Source organism: Pavona decussata, unplaced genomic scaffold (assembly GCF_977016875.1).
Source record: "Pavona decussata unplaced genomic scaffold, jaPavDecu1.1 SCAFFOLD_27, whole genome shotgun sequence".
NCBI lineage: Eukaryota > Metazoa > Cnidaria > Anthozoa > Scleractinia > Agariciidae > Pavona > Pavona decussata.
The window spans coordinates 804,391-829,114 of record NW_028145450.1 but is presented as its reverse complement, the minus strand read 5'-3'; the positions used below and the strand labels follow the sequence as shown (position 1 = coordinate 829,114).

Below are 24,724 nucleotides of genomic sequence, written 5' to 3'. Positions count from 1 at the left end.
GCAATGTATGGCGTTTTTTATCCAAATTGAAGCTTTCTTAACTCTGAAAAATGCATGGTCAATTTCCGTTTTAAACACCAAGAGCACTTGTTAAGTTCTGCTTTCTCTGCATAGTTTTAAACCGCGCAAAAATATCCCAGTATTAGTAGGCACCACCCATAGGAAATCGAGTATCTCGAGATGCGCAGAACGTATGCGCACAGTATCATGAATACTGACCTACCAGGAACTCAGACTACACAGCATCGATCGTTTTGTAATAAATTTCTACTTATGTTTTCTGGGCACATGTTTTATTCTCAGATGACGTTATGTACTGTGCCGCCTGCTTTCAGAGCCCTCTCCAACATTTATCTTTTTCTGGAACTTTGCTTTCACCGAATGACCCACCGAATCAAAATTGAATTGAGCAGCAACGAAACGGAGTTTGTATTCTAAGTCGCCAAAAATACGACAAAAATCCCAAAAAGATACCGGGATAAACTACACATCAAAATATTTTAAGCAAGAAAGAAAGAAAGGAAGGAAAGAGAAAATAAAAAATAAATAAATAAAAGGGCATTTGTGCGTCATTTTACAGCAACAAAAACTAAATACGGATCAGTTGATTTCACCTTTATATTTTATATTATTATTTATGCCACGTTTTTATTTACATACATACGTTTATTGAAGCTCCCTTTACAGGGCTTTTCAGCCACAATATATTAAAATTACAAGATAAGGCGAAAGAATAAAATGTAATAACTAATGAAATGAACTACTAAGGGAAATAAAGATAAATCAATTTTATGTTAACAGCATATTTACAAGTCTCTTCTGTAAAGTACTAGAGTTCACTACTTCTTTGAGGTCTTTGGGAAGTCTGTTCCAGCAGGTAACCCTTCTATAGGCAAAGAATCGCTGCCCAGTTTTTAATCTGCATCTCGGCAGATTTAAATCTTTGTTATATCGCGTATTTCTGTTATGAAGGTCTGATCTACGTGTACATTTGTTAATAAGATAGCCAGGGGCTCTTCCATTCATGCACTTATGGACCATAATAGAATCATACAAGAATGTGAGCCAAAATCGAATATACTTTGTGTAACCATTTTTCATGCATACAATAATAACTTATAATTTTTCTTGTTCTGCATTCGGCGTACATTTTTTTACTTTTCCTTCATGATATTAAAAAGTACTGTTGTGCCGCAACTAACATTAAGTTCACGAGTTAAAAAATTATTTCGCTGTTCAACAAATGTTCATTTAGTTCCTGCTTAAGACATGTTGCATAATTACTTATACTGTACATATTAGCTCGAAGTGAAAGAAAAAAATAAAGAAAGCATCTTTATTCCGCCTTAACTGTCGGTGATGCGGAATATTTTTTTCACTGTGCTTTTCATAATTTGACGAATTTCTCGATATCGCCAGCAGTAAACTACAGGATTTAACGACGAATTGAGAAGAACGAAAAAACATGTCACGTAATTAGCCAACCAAAAAGTAATTCGAGTATTGTCTGTTGTTAACAATATTGTACAGCAAACATGCGGAAAATAGCACGCGACAAAAATTACATAGAAATACACAGTATTTAAAGCGGACTTTTTCTCTCGGAGTAGCTCCATTGCTTGCGCACTTTGCTGCTGAAGTTGGCTGTGGATTTGATTCTGATGATATCTAACAACTCTGTAAATGCGAATGTACGCTACTGTTGTCAAGAGAATTCCAACAAATTGAACAGTCACAGCTACCATCAGGGCATTGCGTGTATTAAGAGAAACGCCCAAAGAAGCAGAGCCACTACTTGTAAGCCAAACTGATACTAAGGCTAGTATGACGCGCTTTGAAGTGACAAGTTCCCGGTATCGTAGGTGAAGAGTAAGGGCCAGGAGTCTATCGACAGCAATGGCGGTTACATTCAGAAATGATGCGCCAGCGAGAAGAAATAAAGAGAAAGAACAAACGGTTAATATTGTTGGACAGAGTAAGTCAAAGTTATGACCTCCATCCGCTGCCATCCTAGACACCACTGCGACCATTAACTGGGCGAACAATCCCACTGCAAGATCAGAGACAGCCAGACTCAGGAAGAACTTCTTTATATTAGCGGGCATCGATGAGGCTTTCCACAGGGCGCGAATAACAAGAACATTTCCAAACGCTGCCACGGGAGAAAAAACAAAGTTTAACACACACAACGAGGACACAGCAGTCCCATGAAACTTCAAAAGTTGTCCAAGTCTCTCCAAATTGTAATCGCACAACTCTTCGGCCATGGTGAGCTTAATGATTCAGATCCAGCGATATGTTTCACAATAAGTGTGGTGCCCCTGTTTGTTTGTAGCTCTAATGAGAGTCACAACCGACACCTGTAAGCAAACTGCATGAATTAAATAAGGAGTTAATACAACTGCATACTGCGTTTTGTATAATATGACCTTAAATAAGTTCGCTTTATTGCTTTAAACACGTGCCTTTGACATCTTTATGCAAATTTGGTAAATTTTCCGACGGAGTAAACATTTGTCTACGGTTCGTTTCTACTTCCTCCAAATACATGCCGTCTATTTGTAACTCTCATCAAAACGTAGAAACTGATACTATTAGATAAACTGACGATGTGTTCAATCGAAACATGTCTTTTATACGATCTAAAAACTGTCGTTGTCGTTTTTTTAAAACAGAGAATATTATTTGTTTCGCGATAGATGAAAGTAAAGGTACGATTATGTAAGGTTAAAATCATTAAAGACCCTTTTTTAGCTTTTTTTCATTAAAAGTCTCTTTCATAATTGACTCCTGTGTCAAGTCATTATACCGTTCGCGTCAGTTCGGTTACATCAGGGACTCCGTTTATCGTCGAGCATCTGCTCCTTTTGTCACTCATGTGGTTTAGCTTGTAATAAGTGGAATCACTCACGTTCGGCTTGTGACTCCATGCAGTAGAATTTTTCTAGACCTCAGGCGTGTATCCGAGAAAATGAAATCCGGCCATGATCATTTGTTCAGTAAATAAAGAGCAAGTCTCCCTTATTTCGAGATGGGAGGAGCTTAAACAATGAACATCAATGAAAGTCTACGTGAAGAATCATTACTAATGTTGTTTTTAATAGGTCTTACTTTTTTTACTCAGTCTTTTATACAAGTTAGCATCCTTCGAAGAGAAATCGTTAATTTGGTGCCCCCGCACTCATGCCAACTCTCCCGGATTATCCGGGAGTCTCCCGCATACGGAACGAATCTCCCGGCCTCCTGTACGGGTGACTAAACCTCCCGCGGATAAAAGCGAGTTGGCGTTTTATTTACATAATAGGCTAGTATTTCAACTCAAATGTTCCATAAATTTAAGAAATATTGTGTCATGGCTGCTTTAACCAGTCTGCCACAAACTGACGGAAACCAAAGAAAATACGCTTTTGTCATCATTGCAATATAAACGACTTTCTGATTGGACAAACGTTCAACCAATTAAAAAGCAGGACAGAAAAAGCTCTAGTGCTGTGCGAATTTTGTGCCAACGGGGGGGGGGGGGGGGGGTAAGTGCATCAATTTTGTTTAGGGGGGAGGGTAGGGTGATAAAGGGGGGGGGGTTGCTCGGAAGAAAAAATCTCCAGATTTCAGATCTTCAGAGGTTGGCATCTCAGAACTGATATGACGGTTATTAACTTTGAAAAATATTCTGAAGCTGCTAATCCACATATGCAAATCAGGCGGCATATATTCTGCGCATGTGCCGAACGTGACACAGATATTATACAGAGAAACAGTATTAGTTTCATAACAATTCAATGGCGGCCGGTAAAAAGACAAAGACGCTTTGTATGGGATTCTGTGAATTTCTTGTGGGAGAAAGTCCAAAAACATGGAATTGTCTTGGTGGAACATTGGAAACAACTCTGCGTTGTCCTGGCTAGAAGCGAGTAAAAAGAAAGCAAAACAAGTGATAAAGTTTTGGTTTTAAGTGAAAAAAAAATGAGACTTTTATATTGCGACAAAACTGACTGAAAAGTGGAGTACAAACTTTCATCGTTTAAACTACCTGTTCCTTTCTTGAATGTAAGGAGGTTGATTCTATTAAAAACTAACAGTTTTGTTGCAGCGCTTTCGAGTTGCGTGAGTCTTAGCACAGGGTACCCACACAAACTGTGTGGCTAATGTGTAAGGTCCCTTCTAACCGACGCTACGTTTGTTGAAATCAGGAATTCCTCTTATATTGAAGATAAAACTTTCATTAAAGCAGCAAATTTTTTCAGTAAACTGAATTAAGGCTATTCCAAAGGTTCGCGGAGATACTTTTAGGAAAAAAAACTATGTTCAGCCAAATTAAAGTTGATTATCAATTTAACAATTTAAAACAGAAAACTGAAATCTTCAAAAGTGCGCGAGAAAATGAGTGAAATAACTTTATAAATGAAAGTACGTTAACTAACCATCGAGTTATGACAATCTCAAAAAGGCGTGAACTCTCCACTGACCTGTTTGCGGAAAAGTGGTTCATCCAGAAGCTTCTATTTCTCTTTCGGATTTTTTTGTTTCCATTGGCCAGAGTGTCATACATTACTTGTCGAGAATTGTCGTTGACATTGGAAGGATTTTGACGTCCTGAAAAGCCCTAGAAGAAACCAAAGTCCTTGGACACAAACCAGAGCGAAGCCAGGACCACAAAAGAAGGGAAAAAGCAAATTTTGTAATGACAAAAAAGAAAGTACTCGCAGACAGTGACAAGAGCTCCTGGTTCGATCGATAATGAACTTCACAAATCGGACAAGAATCAAGTAAGCCTGGAACTACGCGGTGCTCCACTTTCCTTTAGTTTTGCCCATTGCTGGCTTTACCACGCGTGCAAAGAAGTAAAACAGGAAGAACTTAAACCGCTATACCTTTCTCGCAAATTTCAGTTGATTGACGAGTCTTTGCAGGGAGTTCCTACGTTGTTGTCAATTTGCTGTAATAAGGTACGAAAACTATTCAAATCAGTCTTTGGAGGCTAAAAACTCAGGGTTTGTGTTAGGACTATTCCCTGCATTTTCAAATTATTTAATAGGGTATGTCGAGTTATCAAATGTTCCTCACACATTATATATAAATACACCAAAGTTTGTCAGGCTTTTGCGAAATTCAAAATGGCTGTCTTATGCATCTCGTGCCAGATCGTGACGGCCAACGAGGAATATTCCATTGTCAATCTTTACAAGGGATTTCTTCAGTAACCAATGGGAATCCAGTTTGTTGGGATGCCTGGCATTAACGCGATGGCTGGTAATTGACAGTAAAAGCACACATGTCATTTTGTGCTTCATGGCTCGCGCTCGGCTACGAAAGGAAAACTTTAAATGTAACGTTTTTTTGAGATTTTGAAGTTTATTGGCTTTACAGTGATATATAGTTTTCCGGTGCTACTATAAAAACAACGCGAATACAAATTATTTTTTTCTAAACACCTGAGAAGGTTTGGCGTATTCTTAGTACTGTTCATCCCCTCTTGATATAACTTAACATGTTTATTCTTGGTTACCGCGGGCCTTTTGTTCTTGCTATCGCTTGTAGCCGGAGCGTTACTTAATTCGATTCATGTTCACAAGTTATTTGAGAAAAGACGTAAAATACATAAATGTATTCACTAGATGAAAGTAGTGTTTGAATCGTGCTTGCGTTAGTTTGCGTCTAGAATTTACTCGGTACGACTTCACTCCAGTTCTCTCTTGTGGCTCTTCCTTATAAGAGGCTAAGGGGATGTGCCGCTGGATGGGGTAGCATTTTCACGACTGGATTGACTAGAATGGGGTTACATTTTCAATAGAGTTACTAGAATGGGGTCGCACATTTTCGGATTTTTGGGGTAAGAAACTTCTATAAAGTAGGGATTCAAAATGGTCTCGGTTAAAAAGTTCAGAAGTTGTTGTTTATTAAATGAAACAATCACTTGGCATTACATTCCGTTCTTTCAATTCATTTTAGGATGACCTATTTAAAGGATTGATAAAGTAGATGCATAAATAGAAAGTGACTTAGTTGGGATCGCGAAAATTGGTTCAAACCAGCGATGTGAACGACGTGATGGTGAGCGATCGAAAGGGGGCGAGCACATGGAAAAGCGCCCCTAAGAATGATATAGTCCGGAACGCCCTAAATTCTGATTGGCTGGAAATAAGATAGGCTTGGACCCTGCCGCCTTGGCCTGCAAACCATTATGAAATGCCTTGACATAAAATCCCATTATGATGTCGTCATAACGGTGTCTTATAATGGGGCAGGGGCTCTGAGAGGCCAGCGGCACGTACCCAGCAAAACTGAACCCAAGTACCCCCCCCCCCCCCCCCGGGATATGATACCAGTACAAAATATCATAATGGAGCGACTCATACTGGTGTGATTCACCCCAGTAACTGTACCGGGGCGAGATTTTCATTCGGGTACGAAAACTCATTCCGATGTCACTATGTAAGAGCGGTACGGCCGTTTGCTCCAGCATGAATCCAATTCAATATGGCGTCACAATCACGTCGGTCGACATGAAGTGTCCCCTCATGTAAACACGGTATGAAATCACGATGTCGTACCGGTATCAAACTCGCACCGGTGCGAGTTTTCACATGTAAAAACCCCCTTATTTTATGGTGCATTTCTTTAGGAAAATCTGAATCCGGAATTTTGAATCCTAAAACGGATTTTGCGTTTCTTTACCAAGATCAATGATCCAAGTTCTCTCAGATATGGTGCATCAAAAGAACCGACGAATCCTTACTCAGCGGTGGATTCGTCGGTTTCTTTGATACACCATGATCCGAGTGATCTTGGATCATTTAGGATTCAAAAATCCGGATTCAGATTTTCCCAAAGAAATGCACAATTAGTCTCTTAGTTTCTAAGCTTTAGCTGGAAAGGCAGGGTGGGGGAGGGGTGAGGGCGATGATGGAGTGGGTTTCAGATGCTGCCGTTGTCAAGGAAGGGTTCTCAGGGAAAATCTTACTATCTGAACGGCCGGCGGCCGCGATTTATTCCATTTATTCCTGAGTTAGGTAAATATCTGTATGTGTTTTTGAGTGTCTGATGTGGGGTGTTTTTTCCTTTTTTTTGGGGGGGGGGGGGGGGGGAGGGATTCTGCCAGTGTAAGGGGAGGGTTCTTTCTCAGGTAAAACCCATTCAATCTTAATCCTATTTAATCGTGCTGTTCCTGATCTAGGTATATGTGTGTCGAGGGGAGAGAGGTGGGTTCCTGATGCCAGGCTGGTGAAAAGAAGAGAACCCTGCTTTAGTCTCTTAGTTCCTGAGCTAGAGCTGAGAAGGGGGGGGGGGGGGGGGGATTTTCAGGCACAAGAGTAGGGATCTCAGGGAGAACCCTTCTGTCATATTAAACATGCTATTTAACATGCATCTGTTTGTTTCTCAGTGGCTGTGCGTCTGGAAGTTCGTCTAGTGAACATACAGACACTCACAAGACGGACAGTTTGCATTTATGGGCTTAAAAAAAACCTGCGTTTGGTCATGAGGGGCTTAAAATCCCACCACCGATGCGTAATTTTACGTTTCGTTTAATTTCACTGGCAAAAAGTTTCCTTTGTTGCAATATTTTGAAAGGTCAGCCGCATTTTGTTTGTTTCTTTTGCAAAAATAAGAAAGCTTCAAACTAGTGGTACAAACTGGGAATGACAAAATACTGTCTTTTATCGCGATTCTGGGCGATCTTCCCATAGCGCTGAGACGAGATTATTTTGCAATAATGTCGTCTCAAAATGACGGTTTCTGATTGGCTCAAAAACTGTCATGTAAGCATGACAACACGGCACTTAAGGACGGTGCCTCCTTTTGTTACTGTGCATACGTTCTGCGCATTTCGAGATACTCGGGTTTCCTATGGGTAGTGCCTACTTATACAGGGATATTTTTGCGCGGTTTAAAGCTATGCGGAGAAAGCAGAACACAGCAAGTGCTCTTGGTATCCAAAAAGAAAATTGAGGGTAACCATGTATTTTTCAGAGATAATAAAGCTTCAATTTGGAAAAAAACGCCATACACTCCTTGTATTTTACGGCTTTTAAAATAATTGTGGCTTAATTATCTCTAAAAAATGCGCGGTTACCTCCAATTTTCTTTTTGGATTCCAATAGCCCTTGCTAAGATCTGCTTTTCCCGCATTGTCATAACCGCGCAAGAATACTTCGGTATAAGTAGGCACCGTCCTTAAATGGGTTCGGTGCGCGCAGATCAAAATTTTACTTCTATGAATGAACATGCAATGGTGTTGTTTATTTCTTTTCATTTGAGTTTTTAAAGCTTCTGATACTGATCAAGGACTACTTATAATATTTTTTTTGTGGTGAACATGTACCATGATACAGCGGAACAACTTTTGTCTTGAAGGTAAGCGAAAAGAGTGATTGTAAATTCGATGAAAAGAAATTTACTTAAGAGACTTTCTTGAGTGTGAAAGCGGCCACGGTAAATAACAATGAGCATAAATTCCAGTAAATTATGGCATTTTCAAAGCAAAAGGATCTGTTTCTTTTCTGATGTCTTTTATCTCTAGAAAAAATTGCTCCAAGAGCTCTGCTGCGTTCTCACGCTTTCATGGCTCAGGTCTGTTAATTTGATTTTCTTGTCGTAGCGCAGAACGGCAGACTCGGTAATTATTACAGTATTCTTCGCGGCTTGGTTTCTTTCAAATTTCTAAATCTCTACGGCATCTAAGCTAGGATAACAATGCTCTGTTTTCGTTTTTGGGTACTAGTATGGTTGCTCTTTTTATTCTTGCTTCTGGTTGTGAGGTTTATTCATCACTGTTTTCATGTTGTTGTTTATAAGCTTATCTTGGCGGTATAGTAACAAATTTTCAATAAATTTGCTGGTAAAATGTTCAAACCTACTAGCTCGTCAATTTCATCAATGGTAGCTGCTTTAGGGACTGTAAATTTTTGCATTTTCTTTGTTTTGACGCAAAAATTAAAGCCAAAAATTCAAATAACCCCCCCCCCCCCCCCCCAAGAAATAATCTCGCGCACGGATATTACCATGGCTACAGTTTAACTGAAGTAAGAATTTCTCTTTCAATCAGTGCACGATTTGTACTTTATCCGTTTACTCTCTCCAACAAAATGTCAGTATCGCGACAAAAAACTAAATTCGATTATGAGACGGCTTTTCGGCTTTATAATGACGGCTAGTTGGGAGAAAATATATTTTCTCCCAACTAGCCGTCATTATAAAGCCGTAATGCCGTCTCAAAATCGAATTTAGTTGATACAGGTTTTGCTCTGGATGCGCTCTCTTTTTTTTTTTGGGGGGGGGGGGTGGGGGCAAAACGGCATTTTGAAAGAGTGAAAAGGACGGATAAAGGGACTTAAGGGCACGGTATTTTGAGTTATCATTTGCATTTTAGTTAATTTTGAGCACTAAACGTGGGGAAGGCGATGAAAATTTCATTTTTTGATAAAATCACAGTTTACAGTTCGGATATATTTACGGTGTATTATTTCCCAAATTTTTCGCCTGTTTTCCCGGCGGTTTCTGTCCTCTCTTAACCCAGGAACAACCTTCTCTCGTATAACAGTTAAACTGGAATATGTTAAAAATTAAAAAAGAAATGTAAAATGATTTGTCACAAACAAAGAAATTTATTAACGTCCTCAGAAAATTACAAAAGAGAAAGGCAATATACATAGCGGATAAATATTGTCAGCTGTTACATGATTCGAGCATTGTTTAAGAACATTTATTTTTCATTCTGTAGGAATTGCTGCAGTATTGCTATTGCCGTTTCCTTAGAGCTCATGAAAAAGTTCTAGATCTCTCTAACGACCTTTGAAAAGCCTATACAATTATGTTTCTCAATCTACTCCTACAGCTTATCGTCCAAAATTAATCTAAAATTAAACAACGCTTGCTATAAGCTATGTCGGTTATTCATGAACGAATTTGTTTTACCAAAGTCGCACGAACTGTCATCCAAATAATTATGTTCCAATATTGTCATTAACCACTCACTTTAGAACTTAAGGTTGGACATGCGGCCAGTATAGACATGTATAATCAACGTTCACTTATTCAACACATTGTTACACTTACTAAATATGGTCATGGTGCACTCAATATTCGTCGTCCGTGCGCAACGGTATCTTACGAGAAAAGTAATTCCGTTTGTCGGGGGAGAAGAGTGACAGAGCGCTTTCAACAATGAGCGACCTCGGAACATCGTCTCCAGCTTTTCTACAATAAAACTGTGCTTTGTTATCAATGTTTTGAATAGTAACACAATGACCCTATTCAATCTTGCGGGGTATCCTCTGATTTTAGCTAAACTACACATTAAGAAAACCTTTCATTGGCGTGCCCCGTTTCTCTTCTCCTTCTGATCTCAGCCAACAACTCCTCCTCCACCCTCCACCCCCCCCCCCCCACACACACACACAACACACGCACACACCCTCACACTTTTATAACTTAATATAAGTAATCAATGCACCCCATTTACTTCAAACAAAACCTGAACGCCCTTATCTAAAACTTAACAACTAAAAGCAAGAACAAAAATATAGCTGGACAAAATAATACTTTAAGCTCAAGGATGTCACGAGCGGCACGTGTTGTTATTGCATTGTTACCCTTATCGCCCCAATATCAACGTGCACAATCTCCTTACTTTTCTTTTTATATTTCCATTGTACTACTTGACAGAATTTTGTGTAATTATCAAAACATTTTAATCTTTAGAGATCATTTTCCTTATTCTCATAACCTGTGTGTTTGATTGACAGTGATATTGTGAGGAGAAATTAGATGCTGGTCACTACTGGGGCTTAAAGGATTAATGCGGAGAAAATGGCGACTTTTCTTGTTTGAACAACTTTGTGATAATGCCGTAAAACGTTTAAAGGATTAATGCCAAGAAAATGGCGACTTTTCAGGGTAGTGATACTATTGAAAGTGGTTTAGGCAAGATAGAATACCTCCCAGTCATCTGGGTAGAAGAAAACATCCCCAGCCATCATTGTCCTCGTGTTACTTACTCCACTTGGTACATAGTAGGCGCCGCCCAAGACTGCTGAGGTTTCACTATCTGAACGAATCCAGATGTCTCCGCTACCAAATCCTATACCACTATTACTGTAAATTGCTCTAGATGGGTCTGTCACATTACTTATGAAAGGTCCGAGTCCTTCGCTGTTGCGTAGGGAGAAAACAAAAGAGTTGGCAGTGTTACGAAAGCCACTAATGGCCGTCTCTGAAAAGCAAGAAAATAAATCGTTAGTTTTCCTCGCATTGCAAATAAAACAAAGCGAAAAACAAAGTACCAAAGTAATACAAAATTTTTGGAAACTTCGCAAAATGTTGATCTTTCTTTTCATCTTGGAAGCTCTCTTAACGGACACTCTATGAAGGGGACGGCTCTACTTACGATCGTCTTCACAAAACTCCGATTGAAGTTCCAAGCAAACTCTATATTTACACATTCCCGTGAGCACCCGCGGACAAGCGGAAACTTTCGGGGGTTACGATTTAGGCTTTTCCTTTGTTTTGAACTCCAACTCCCGTAAGGGGACACCCGAAAGGAAATCCCATTAGCCTCTGGATCTTTACCATCAACCACATGATAAAGGTTATCGCCATTATCACGGCTATTAAATAAGCCAATAAAACAAAAAAGCATTCCATACGGTTTTTTTTTTCATTTCTAATGATTATTGTTAGCTGGGCAAGCTCAGGGAAGCGGCAATTTATCCCTTACAATTCTTGTGGCCCTCTTACGAGAACCGATCTCGCACAAGCGGCCAGTTCCAGTTGTTAACGAACACCTTTTTGCGTTCCGAGGGTGTTCACTGACAAGGGCTCCCATTTTGTTTCCTGGGTAAAACTTCTTTGAAATGTTTGTATCACTTCAAATGACTGGATCAGTGTCAATACGCCTTAGAAAAAATCGCCTGCCACCTTTTTAAGAAACAGCTACACGTACTACGTCACGTGATTCTAGTTGTGGCACGGATAAAATAATTTTAGCCTTCCAAATACGTGTCAAGTGCACATGAAGTGCGTTCATGGTAGCCGCGTAAAACATTCGAGACAATCCATAAATCTCGACCGAGCTGGTAAAATTATTATTGCTAAGGCTCAATTGCCAAGTTATCGTTGCTAAACTGTTGCCAAATTGAAATGGAAAATAGCGAGTAGAACGAACTTAATCAAGACTTCTTAACGAGTCCTTTTCAAAAACGTTGACTGTTCAAGCATTGCGTTTCCTGACACTTTCCTGGACGTTTTTAACTGATAAGAAATGGCTCTATATATTTTAATATATAAAAAACTCTCAATGGCTAGTTTATTTTCAGAGTTTAAAATAGGGTAAGGCTTATCATAGCGTTAATTTAATACAGTTGGGGCGCTTAATACAAACCGTCAGTTGTGAAAAAAAATAATGAATATTTTTTTCAAAATTGACCACGTGTCTAACGAAAACATTGCAGTAAAGCCGGTTGCGTTTCACCACAACGCTTCAACAGATAGAAGGCTAGGTCATTCTATGGACACTTAAATTTTGAAGATTAATAGGCCTCAATAGTGTGAGTCTTCCTAAATTGGAAAATAATGAAGCGAGGGGGGGGGGGGGGGGTGAGATAATAGGAAAATACTCATCACCAGCATATCCAGACGCAGCTCACTATGATCACAGAAAGGGAGTTAATGACAGACAGAGCTTTTACGGGTTTTGCAATTAAGTACTTCAACAAAAACACCCCTGATGCAGTTTTTCTTTCTTTCCATTGGCCGAGAGCAAACCGCGTGACCTGCAAATAACTATGCCATTTACAATACATAGGTGAAACTAAGCGACGTCTCAAAGACAGATTCAACGAACATAGACGCCCAGTTGACAAAACTAACATTACATCCAAACCAACCAGTTTCTGAACATTTTCTTTCTCAACCTAACCACTGCCACACTGACATGCAACTAATACCACTTGAAGTTATCCACTCCTCACGTGATTCAATCAGAAAAGCCAGAGAGTCTTTTCTTATAGATTTAGCGGGGACCTTGGAACCCCACGGTTTGAATAGACGTGATAAATTGTAATTTTTTTATTTTATTTTACTTATTTCCTCATAATTTGGTACCACCTTGTAAACGTCATTTCCGCCGCTCCCATGTATTGCAACATCCTCCATAATATAATATTGTAATTTCATTTATATAATTTAGTAACATCTAAACCTGAAGAAGGCTGGTTTGGCCAGCCGAAATATTGTTTTAAAATATATTACGTTGTGTCAGCTTTGCAGTAGTCTTTGGACTTCTCATCGTCTGTTTTTCAAGTTTGGCTGATTAGATCTCCTGTGAGATCCAACGTACAAGCAAGCAGGATCTTCGTTCACGGCTTTTGCAGTTTTTAAAATTTACAAATAATGGTCTGCTCATGCGCAATACTGGCCAACTGTGTTTTGCTTGTTTTGCTGCAAATAATATTCTGCTCACGCGTAACTGAAACCACGCTCTTGTGTAAAAATAGCATATCGCTTCCTTCCTTTACTGAACTTGGTTATCTTTATATATCAGCGTCTCGCAGAACAATTATTTATCTCATCCGAATAATTGATTTGCTCGCCAATGACATATTACGATATTTTGCTCAACCTTGTCCAATAATTGCTAATTATTTCACATTACAGATAAGATGGTTCCACGATAATAGTAAAGGTTAATCGAGGCGGATCAGTAATGCTTGCAACAACTTACAAAGCGCAAACGATAATGAAAGCTGACTTGATTGCTGATTGCTTAAAGTTACGAATTTTAAACCCCCTCCCACAATTTTTTTTAAACTTTGCAATACTTTGAGTTTTGACATGCTAATTACAATTTGATGGTAATATCAGAGCGCCCTGTGCTCAAGCGAACCCGTGGATTGAAGAGGTGTGATTGAAATGATCGATATTGCGGATTATGGCTAAAGTTACTTGCTACCTTTGATTTTCATACCGAGAGTGTACGTATAAGCAGCAGTTGTTTGTTTATTTAGCAATGAAACACTACTTTCAATCCTGTTTGTAAAATGTGAAAAAAACTTGCACAACTTTGGTTTTGAAAATGCGTCTCATAAATGCTCAAATGTTTAAGCGTTGAACACGCAGTTTCGCGTATCGAAGTCGTATTTTTGGAAAATATCGATCCTGACATGTGAAAAGGATAGTTGTGCCTTACTTTCGGTAAATGAAAGGATTTAGCAGACAACACCTCTTTTAACTGGTTTCTTTTTACAATCGTTTTTTCGTTGCGTCGATATTTCGTCCTTGTTTTGATCCGTAATGGCGCCGGATGGTGAATACATAATAGTTCACTCCGCATGCTCAATTCATGATTTAAAAATAGGGTCATTGAGCTCGATTTTTTAAAAGTTGTAATCACTTAAGGCTAAATTTAAGGCTCGTGTTAAAAAGTGATATTATATTGCTGCTATGGTAACCTAATAAAATTGTAAGATTATTGGCAATAACTTGTTTACCATTGTTTTTTCTCATGATTTTTATCTTATCCGTACAGATAATATTAAGCTAAAGAGATTTTGGTTAACGTAAATATCGTGCTTAACTAAAAAGAACTTGGAGAACGTGTCCTTGTCGAATTTGCAAAGATAGCATGCGATAAGAATGATATTTACATGGCCGGTAAGTATTGCAAGATACTGTGTCCTCGAGCTCAGCTTACGAGGAGTGGAAAGCATGGAAACAAAAAGGGCGGAGTCGGGTCAAAAGCTGACTGTTATCGACAATTGAATAAAATCATCATCTATCCGCGTGATCTGATGCCCTACGTTTTTATTTCATTTCTCCTTCCTTACATAATCCTTATTTCCGTTCGATTCTTCTCTTAGATGGCTCTCCAATTCAACAGTTGTCATTAGCTATTTGTCGAAAGTGTCAAATGCTTTGGTTATAGTGGAAATGCGCTTAGCTACCCAAAGCTAGTTTGCAGGCATTTCACTCAGAAATAACGAGAAGCAAATAATAATCAAATCGAACATATCGTTAAAAATCCCAAATGGCAGAAGGAAAATTAGCTGGCTATTTACAAGCGTGGCCGAAGATGGAGCTTGAACCAGGGACCTCCAGATTTCAAGTCCGTCGCCCTAAACCGCCAGGCCACACCGCCTCCGTTATTTAGCCCCGCCGTTTCAAAATTCGACTCAGTTCCAGGTCTACGCTTCCTTCCAAAATACCCATAAAGTAGCGTAGACCTGGAACTGAGTCAAATTTTCAAAATGGCGGCAGTAAAAAAACTGCGCAATTGAGAGAAGAATTGGAGGGAAACAGGGATTATATGTGGAAGTGGAAGTGAAATCTAAGATACAGGATAACAGATCAGACGGCCAGAAGATAAAAGTATTCAAGTGTTAATAACAGTCAACTTTTTGCCTTAAAAAACACTGCTCCAATTACATTTTTCCAACCGCTCTCATTCGGCCTTGAGAACTCGTGGCTTAGGGCAGATTTACCTTTAAACGAGCCTCCTAAAAAAACAACAACAACATCAACATATTTTTACCCCAAGTCACGTCCGAGTATCCTCCGAATACGTATGTTTGGTTGGCTTGAATGATCATGACAGTGTTATTTTTCCCGTCACACCTGCTGTGGAACTCAGGATCCACATCAAATCCATGAATGGAGGCGCGGAAGCACAGCAGCCACTCGGAATCATTGCCAACAGCAGGCTCGAGGAACTTCCTGAGATTGATGTGGTAGAACTCGTTGTCTGTAATTATTGAGGAGTTGAGCAAGCTTTCTGGAAGCAAAAAATAAGGATAAATGGCAATTAACGAGGCGCGGTAGCAACCAGCCATTTAGACAACAACAAACGCAAGGAGTTGGTCAAGGTGAGCCTGGAGAACAGCATTAGTTCTTGGGCGGCATGATTATCACACAGGCCTCAACAAAACTACAATGCAAAAAAATCTTTAAACTAAATTGTTTCACTACAACTGTATCTAATAGTTTAAAAACAGCAGAAGGCGTCGGCTCTATTCTGATCACCACGAGAGAAACTAATTGTATGCACATTTGAAAAGTTTCCCTTTAGCCTAAAAGCAATTCTTGGAGCAGCAGAAAAATACTTTTAATTTGAACACAGTCACACTGCGTTTCTCCTATGAGGCCTCCTATGGAACCATTTGTGTACTTTGGTTTGGGATAGAGCTCGAGCGGGCAATATCCCGCAAATTCTGCAGTTTGATTGGCTCTTATACTGGGTGAAATATTCCGCTGTTACACCCTACTTTCTCCGACTGACTTACGTAACTGGTCGAAAAGTTGTTTAAAGACCGCATATTAAACATTGCAAGTAGTGACAGGAAATATAATTTATGCCATGTTTCGATGAATACCTTATTTTGACTCGTTTTCCTTTAGTGCTTTGGATTATGAGCTATGGATCTTAACTGATATGTTATATATTAAGGAATAATGAATCCGAAGTCACTAAGGCCACGGTTAGAGGAAAAAACCTTCTTTTCTCGTTTAAGTCATTGTTTGGGTCGTGTAATAAACTATATTGCAGTATTTGTATGACACTGCGCTGGCCATAATTTTGTAACTCCGCTACGCCTCGAGAAAAGGGCCTTGTCTATAATAACTTCAGCAAACAAAACAAAAAAACACTTATTTCTTTCCGATTTGGTCCTTCCATTACCCAATGGTTTAAAACCTTTTATAACAACACTAAAAGCTGTATTATAAGCAATGGCTGGGCAAGCAACTTCATCAGCAACTCGGTCCACAGCCGCCAGGGCTGTCCTCTCTCCCCTTACCTTTTTATTCTTTCAGCCGAAATTCTGGCCAAAGCAATCCGGAAAAAAGGCAGACATAAAAGGTTTATTGGTTAAGGATACTTAAGAGATAAAGTAACAAGATCTAAGATATTTTGCGCGATTTCACTGTAAATTGCACGAAGTTGCCTCTAACCTGTTTCACATCGGTTGCCAATCAATCCTTCAGGACAGGTGCAGTTGAAACTGTTTATCTTATCAACACACGTTCCATTGTTCAAACACGGGTTACTCGCGCATTCATTGATTTCTGCAAGAGAAAGAACACGACAAGTTAAAAACAGAACGTAATTGATAGTCTTTTTGATTGAGTTCATTAGAAATACAGTGCAATTATCACTAACCTGTTTCACAACGGTGGCCAGTAAATCCCCCTGGACAGCTGCAGTTAAAACTGTTTATCTCATCAACACACGTTCCATTGTTCAAACACGGGTTACTTTCGCATTCATTGACATCTGCAAGAGAGGAACACGAACAGTTAAAAACGGAAATAAACTGTTCTTCCTTTTAAATGAATTCATCAGAAATAGAGTGCATTTGTCTGTCACCTGTTTCACAACGGTTGCCAGTAAATCCTCCTGGACAGGTGCAGTTAAAGCTGTTTATCTTATCAACACACGTCCCATTATTCAAACACGGGATACTGTCGCATTCGTTGATATCTGCAATAGATGAACACAACTAGTTAAACTAACAGAAATAGTCTTTAAATCCTTTTGAATAAGTTCTTCAGAAATTTGTGCAATTATCAGTAACCTGTTTCACATCGGTGGCCAGTAAATCCCCCTGGACAGCTGCAGTTAAAGCTGTTTATCTTATCAACACACGTTCCATTGTTCATACACGGGTTACTGTCGCATTCATTGACATCTGCAAGAGACGAACACGAACAGTTAAAAACGGAAATAAACTGTTCTTCCTTTTAAATGAATTCATCAGAGATAACGTGCATTTGTCTGTAACCTGTTTCGCATCGTTTGCCAATAAATCCCCCTGGACAGGTGCAGTTGAAGCTGTTTATCTTATCAACACACGTTCCATTGTTCAAACACGGGTTACTGTCGCATTCATTGATCTCTGCAACAAATTAAAAATAACAACAACCAGTTAAACTTACAGACATAGCCTTTAAAAAAAACACACGCACACGACCGTCAATAGTATTATCCCTCAGATCTGAGAGAAATTTCCACCAAAGAATTCCTATAACTTGAAAAATTCTTCAATTTATTACACCCATTTTGAAATCACTGGCAATCCTTACAATCTGATTGGCTCTTCAGAGTGCGATTTATTCCCAAATTGCACCATTTTTTGCTCTAAATCGCATCCTTTCTTTAGCCCATCAAAATGGAATTGAAGTAACAAAAATAGAATATCAATATTGACAATGATACTCGGTGATTTCAAAATAGGTGTAATAAAGTGGTAATTGAACTTTGTGACGTGCAATTTTGGTCTGAAATCATACTTGCGATTTCAAATCAAACTCGCGCTGCGCGCTCGTTCGATTTTGAAATCACGCGTATGATGTCAGACCAAATTGCACTCCCCTCAGTTCAATTATCATTATTAATTTCCATATCCCCAAAGCAAATTTGGAGATCTGATTTCTTAATGTAGTCTTCACTATACAGAATTTGTCCTCTAAAACAACATCTCTGTTGAAGCAAGAGTTCAGGGTAGCTTTCCTGAGCTTTAAGTTTAAATCCTAATTACTAAACAATAAAAATCTTTTTCAGTAAATATAATGATTTTAGGGTATGTTTTGAAAACATCGTAATTTTAAGTTATACTTGTCTAGTACTTTTGAAGTAGTTAGCAAGGCTCGCAGGACTGAAGACCATTTTTAAATAAAGGTGATGATGATGATGCCTAGTTAGAGACAGAACTTAATTGTTAGTCCTTTTGAGTGATATTCATTCTAAATTGCATGCAGTTGTCTGTAGCCTGTTTCCTCGGCAACCTCGTTCCCAGGGTCCTCTCCTACTCGGCCCCCGTGGTAGGAGAGGACCCTGGGAACGAGGTTGTTTCCTCGGTTGCCAATAAAGTTTGTTTTCTTATCAACGCACATCCTATTTTTAAAACAAAGATTACAGTCACATGCATTGATGTTTCAGTGCAACGATGCAACCAGAACCAGTTAAAAACACAAATAACCTTTAAGTTCTTTAGTACGAATTCATTGCATATTGCGTGCAGTTTCTGTTATCTCCAGCAAAGGTAATCATGAAGCCAGGAATAAAACTTGACGTGTTTCCAGCGAATTTATAGCTGAATGTCTGCAATTGTCTGTAACCTGTTTCACACTGGTTGTCAGCAAATCTTTGTGCAACCAAAAGATCTAATTAGAGTTTTTTTTTTTGTGGTGACGTGGTAATCACTGGAAACGTGGTAATTACCAAAGTGAGTCTTTTGTTAGAAATAACAACATGATAAGTTTTTGCATTAGAGGGAAACTCGGAAAAAATCCGAGCTCCAGATGGGATTTGAACCCACGACCCTCCGTGATCTAGTCGGATGCTTTAACGTCTGAGCTACTGGAGACTCCATGGTGAGCTAGGGTGAAATGTGGGATTTTGACTAGCACTGCATCACACAGTCACATAGCCAAATCAATACAGGCACATATAACTCATAACTGCATCAGACAGTCACCTTAAGGCATATCAGAGATGCAACCATCCAACTACTTGTTAGAGTTTAGGTTTAATAATATAAGAAGTGAAAAGACCTCTTTAGTTTGGCACATAATCACATTCATGCAAATACTTTTTGTTGATAAGATCAACATAGGTCCTAATCGGTATGAAGTTTGGTTTGTGTGTGTGTTTGTGTATAACTATTTCCGGCGCGTAGTGGCACCAATCAGATGACAGTTGACGCTACTTTACAGACGGTACTCAAACCGCGGATGGAAAAGTATTAACGCACCTCTTACGTTGCATTGGGCGAAGCTAAATGTCGCAAAAAAGTCAAAGTTGTTAGCAATCTTATAGTTTCGCAACGATTGGAAAGGAAGCGCGTTATTTAGAGATGCGTTACGCGGTTGAAAGTTTTGGAAATGACAGAAGTGGATTAATATTCAATCAATCAATCAATCAATCAATCAATAAACTTTATTTACCCTCGAATTTACAGTGTAGCACTGAAGTGCTAATATCTTCGAGCCAACTACATTAATAAATAATTATAAAAAAGTTAATTAATTCTATATAATAAATAAGATAACTAACTACCTAGACAACTAACTTGCAAATTATCATGAGGTAGAAAGGTTGCAGTTCCTGCCCTTTTAAGTAAATTATTGTTCCCAGTAGATATCAGTCGTCGAAAAGAAGTAAAATCAGAAATAGTGCGGTAATGGTCAGGAAGAGAATTCCAAGATGTTGCTGCCAAGTAACTGAAGGAATTGATGCCATAAGAAGTGGTCAGTGGTTTGGGCAAACGGAGTATATTATGTCCTCCTAAAAAAATAGGTGCTAGAGCGTAAACGAAACATATCTTTTTAATTTCTTGGATAATCAGAAAAATGAAGACATTTAAAAATAGTAAGAATCATGTTTTGTAAACGCTTGTCCTTAAGGTTTGCAGTTCCTGCCTTTTTAAGTTAATTATTGTGTTCAGAGTTAAAATCCTTGAAAATAAATCGAAGAATACGCTTGTTCGCTCAAAGCACTGTATATGTATGTGAGGAGAGCGGTCTTGTTTACTAGCTCAAAACATCATTAACCAAACAAATTTCATACAAAATCGTGTTGTAATTGCAAAAATATCAGTTGTCACAGAGTTACTTTAGATGAGAAAATGTTTAATGTACATTGGCTTTGAACTAGTTGCAATATTTTAGAGGGAAGCTGGTTTTGTAATTGGAGAATCGATACGAACATGTTTGGGTAGAAAGGATGATTTTGTCAAAAAGGAGTTATGTGGCCTTTGCTCTTCGTAAACGTAAATTAGAAGTGGTTGACTTTGCTGTTCAGTAACGTGAAGTCAGTGAATTTTTCACATTCATGCCAGCACGTGGGAGTTTTGGAGGCTTGAGTGGGAAGATGAGAGCGCTGAAAATGGGATCAGACAGGCCATCGAGATACAGCTAGCTCCAGGGCCCCACTCTCAGTCGAGAAAGCGGCTACAAACTACCAGCGATCTTTTTGGACATTTTGTCCCGTAACCTACGCACCTTAAGTCACGTGACATAAGTTAACTTCTCACATACATAAACAACTGAAAGATTCCGCTAAATAATCGAATGCTCAACGCTCAAACTTTTTAGATCTCTGAGTGCTAATTTTGTTTTTGTTACCATTTAAATACAAGGATAATTATATAATTTACGCTTGTTTTGAAGTGCAATAGTGTTTTAGGTTTAGTTCTTAATTCATTTAACAATCAGTATTGATGTAGTTTCAATAGTTCCGACTATTTGCGAAAGCTATTCCTAAACATTTTGAAAACAATACATCGATCTTGAGAAGCAGATATTTAAATTTGGCATGACGGATAACTCGTAAGGTATTTGGATCTCTTATACCTTGTAACGTAGTATCAAGTTTAGGAGTTGTCGGGACTTTACAAGACCTTAGCATTGATATCAATGTTGCAGCTAAAACTAAAGCGGTAATAGCTACCAGGCAGGCAACGAAAATAGCGAAGGTTATGAAGAACATCAGTTGGCGGTCACCTCGAGTTGATGTCACTGTAGAACGACACTTATTCCAACACTGTATACTAAACTTTCGGCCTCTGGAGGTAGTTTAAAACAAACGCGGTGCACCATTGAAAAAAGATTTGAAGGTGCAACTCTGCAGAGTTGAACGGGCGAATCTGCTTGGAAGGGGTCTATCTTTAGTATATTCGTACTAACGAATAATGTTGGGCGACTCGTACGTGGGTGAATTTAAATTAAAGTTACCCTGTACCTTCAGAGGTGTTTCGCGTCCAAGCGATGTAGCGCGTCCGGTTTAAACTGTAGATACCTGAACCCTTGTATCAAATTAAAGCTTATAGAGCTGGCTATCTAACTAAACCACGAATTTTGAAATAAAATGAATTGCCGAATTTTTAGCGCTGTTTTCTCGAATAGATTTTTTTCACTTGGAGGAGCCACTTCAAAGAGCTTAAACTCAAAAGGAATTTGTTCGTTTGCCTTCAAATTTGGACAGTAGCTAGTTTAACATATAAACAACAAAAACGTGTCTGCGAATGTTTTCTTTCGAAATGTTTTTTCTCCGAGAGCGATTTTTGTACGATTACTCGACATTTTTTTTCATCCTATTTCGAAAATGCTCTATAACTTTTCACTACGATTGAATATGGCAAAACGCAGACACGTTTTTTTAGCGCTTTGGGTCCGGAAACTGAGGAACGAATTAAATTAGCAAAAAACAAAACTCACTTTGACTTGTAGCTTTAAAAAGGTGATTCGGACGCTCGCAATTAGAGGTCGTGAAAAATTCGACAATTTATTTTATTTCAAAATTCTTGGTATGGTTTGATAGTCAGCTCTATAAGCTTTAATTTGATATAGGGGTTTAGGTATCTACAGTTTAAACTGGACGCGCTACACCGCTTAAACGCGAGACACCTCTGAAGGTACGGGTAACCTTAAAGTTTGCTTGAATTTTCGATTGCGGATTAGACAAAGTGTAAAGAACAATAGCGTAAAAATTTCATTATATAGCGACATTAAGAAATAGCGGTCGCATGACAATACCAGAAAGAAACTCCCTTGGGTTTACCCGATTTCGACAACGTTGCGGTGTGAGTTTTAATTTTTGTTTTTAGACAATGCCTTTTCTAGAGGACCTTTCGAATTTTTGTTTTCAACGGGCTAATTAGATAATTCATGAATATTGAAAAACACATTTTGTAAGCCGGTTTCTGGCGCGCACTCACAATCTCTAACAGAAAACACATTTCACTTGTCCATGTTTGTTGGAAATTACATAACCTTAGCTTCTCTGGTGCTGTATGACTTGATGAATGTTTGAAATTTTAATAACGTACTGTTTTCTTAAAGGCAAACCAATCGGCAAAAGATTAGCAATCAAAGTTGACTTAAAAAATCGAAAAAGCTAAAAGTTGACACTGGCTTTAAAAAAACTATATCAGGATGTTTCGGTTACTTCTGTGTGCGTCTTCAATTCAACTAAGAATGTAACCTTTATAAGGTCAATATAAATTAAAATATATATTCCGTAATAAATAGAAGTATAATTATGCAATTTACCCTTATACTGAAATGGAATGGCATTTTATGTTTAGTTCTTAATTATAACAATCGGAATAGGCCTTATCACGGTTTTCGACGCCATTTTGACGAGTAGGCAAACAGGCTTGAAATAATAGTGTGGAAATCCGATGTCAAACAATTTTCATAAAACATCGCTTCTGAGAAATTTATAAAGTGGAAACTTTTGGCATTAGAAAAAGGATTTTAAGAAAAAAATTGGAGGGATGTAGCTGTGCCAGAAAGCGTCCAGTCGTGTTTTGAACTTTCCGTACATTAGTCTGTAAAGCGAACCAGCCGTGAACTGCTACAAAAAATAGTTCGCGGGAAAAAATACAGGGAAATGTATGGAAAGTTCAAAACACGACTGGACGCTTTCTGGCACAGCTACATCCCTCCAATTTTTTTCCTAAAATCCTTTTCCTAGTGCTAAAAGTTTCCAATTCATGAATTGTTCAGAAGCGATGTTTTATGAAAGTAATTTGACGTCTGATTTCCATACAAACACTGTTATTTCAAGCCTGCTTGCCTACTCGTCAAAATGGCGTCGAAAACTGTGATAAGGCCTATTTGGTTACTTTTAAGAATTCCGGCTATCACTCGCTTCACCGTTACGTTTAATAGATCAATTAAAGATAACACTCTTAAACATTTGAATTTAGGGACATCTTTAAGCAGCAGACATTTAAGTTTGGCATGACGACTAACTGAAAGATATTTAGGTCTCTTACCTTGTACATTGGTACCAAGTTTAGAAGCTGTCGGGGTGTTACCAGACCTCACCATTGATATCATTATTGCAGCTAAAACTAAAGCGGCAATAGCTACCAGGCAGGCAACGGAAATAGCGATGGCTATGAAGATCATCAGTCGGCGGTCACTTTTAGTTGATGCCATTATAGAGCAAATGACTTATTCGATGCTTATTTCAAAACACTGAATTCAAAGTTAGCTATCAGTAAGTATTGCGTACGTGATGGCGTTGGTATAACGAATAATGTTGAGTGACCTGTGAGTTAATTTAAAATGAAGTTTCTATGAATTGTGGATTTGACAGAGGGTAAAGAACAATAGCGTGGAAATGCCATTATACAACGACACTAAAAATAAGAGCCAACGCCAGAAAGAAACTCCCTTGGGTTTACGCGATTGTGCAATGTTGCTCCGGTTGGAATTTAAGCTGGATTATTGAGAATGGGTTTTTTTACAGGGCATTTCAACCTTTTGCTCAGTTTTACCAGGCTAATTAGATAATTCATAAAATATAGAAAAGTGTATTTTGTGAGTCGGTTTCTTGGCGCGCACACACAGTCTCTAACAGTCTCTTACATTGCCTAAGCCTCTTTTTCGCTGATTTAAGGACAACACCAGTCGGCAAAACCTATAGCAATCAAAGAAACAAACTCCCTTGGGTTTACCCGATTCGGCAATGTTGTGCCAGTGGCAAATGAACATTCTTGGCTAAATAAAAGAGATATCAAACATTAAATGAAATCGCATAGCAACACTTGACAACGCCGGAGACTTCAAATAGAACACAACCTTTTTGTCCAAATCTTGGTTCCGCCTTTTTCCATAAATTAACTTGCTACGTGCTTAGAACCTCGTAGCTTTAATTAAAAAGTACAGTGCGCGTTGATACCACAAATCTGGTGCAATAGGTGTTTCCGTTCAGTAATTACTTATA

The 24,724-nt window shown here is 38.6% G+C and overlaps 3 protein-coding genes across 3 annotated transcripts; all 3 read right to left on the bottom strand.

Annotated features, from left to right (window-relative positions):
- Positions 1-1,191: 1,191 nt before the first annotated feature.
- LOC146485210 (melanocyte-stimulating hormone receptor-like) lies at positions 1,192-2,267 on the bottom strand. The gene has a single exon (XM_085103555.1). It carries the CDS (start codon positions 2,265-2,267, stop codon positions 1,347-1,349), a length of 921 nt encoding a protein of 306 aa, XP_084959681.1. The 3' UTR covers positions 1,192-1,346.
- Positions 2,268-10,507: 8,240 nt separating this feature from the next.
- On the bottom strand, positions 10,508-15,821 carry LOC146485209 (uncharacterized). Its single transcript, XM_085103554.1, has 2 exons — positions 15,524-15,821; positions 10,508-11,356 (listed from the first exon to the last, which is right to left on the bottom strand). The coding sequence occupies exons 1-2, from the start codon at positions 15,819-15,821 to the stop codon at positions 10,917-10,919; spliced, it is 738 nt and encodes a 245-aa protein (XP_084959680.1). The 3' UTR covers positions 10,508-10,916.
- A 75-nt stretch (positions 15,822-15,896) lies between these two features.
- On the bottom strand, positions 15,897-23,936 carry LOC146485208 (uncharacterized). The gene is made up of 7 exons (XM_085103553.1): positions 23,769-23,936; positions 17,769-17,882; positions 17,562-17,675; positions 17,354-17,467; positions 17,147-17,260; positions 16,939-17,052; positions 15,897-15,916 (listed from the first exon to the last, which is right to left on the bottom strand). The coding sequence occupies exons 1-7, from the start codon at positions 23,932-23,934 to the stop codon at positions 15,897-15,899; spliced, it is 756 nt and encodes a 251-aa protein (XP_084959679.1). The 5' UTR covers positions 23,935-23,936.
- Positions 23,937-24,724: the final 788 nt, after the last annotated feature.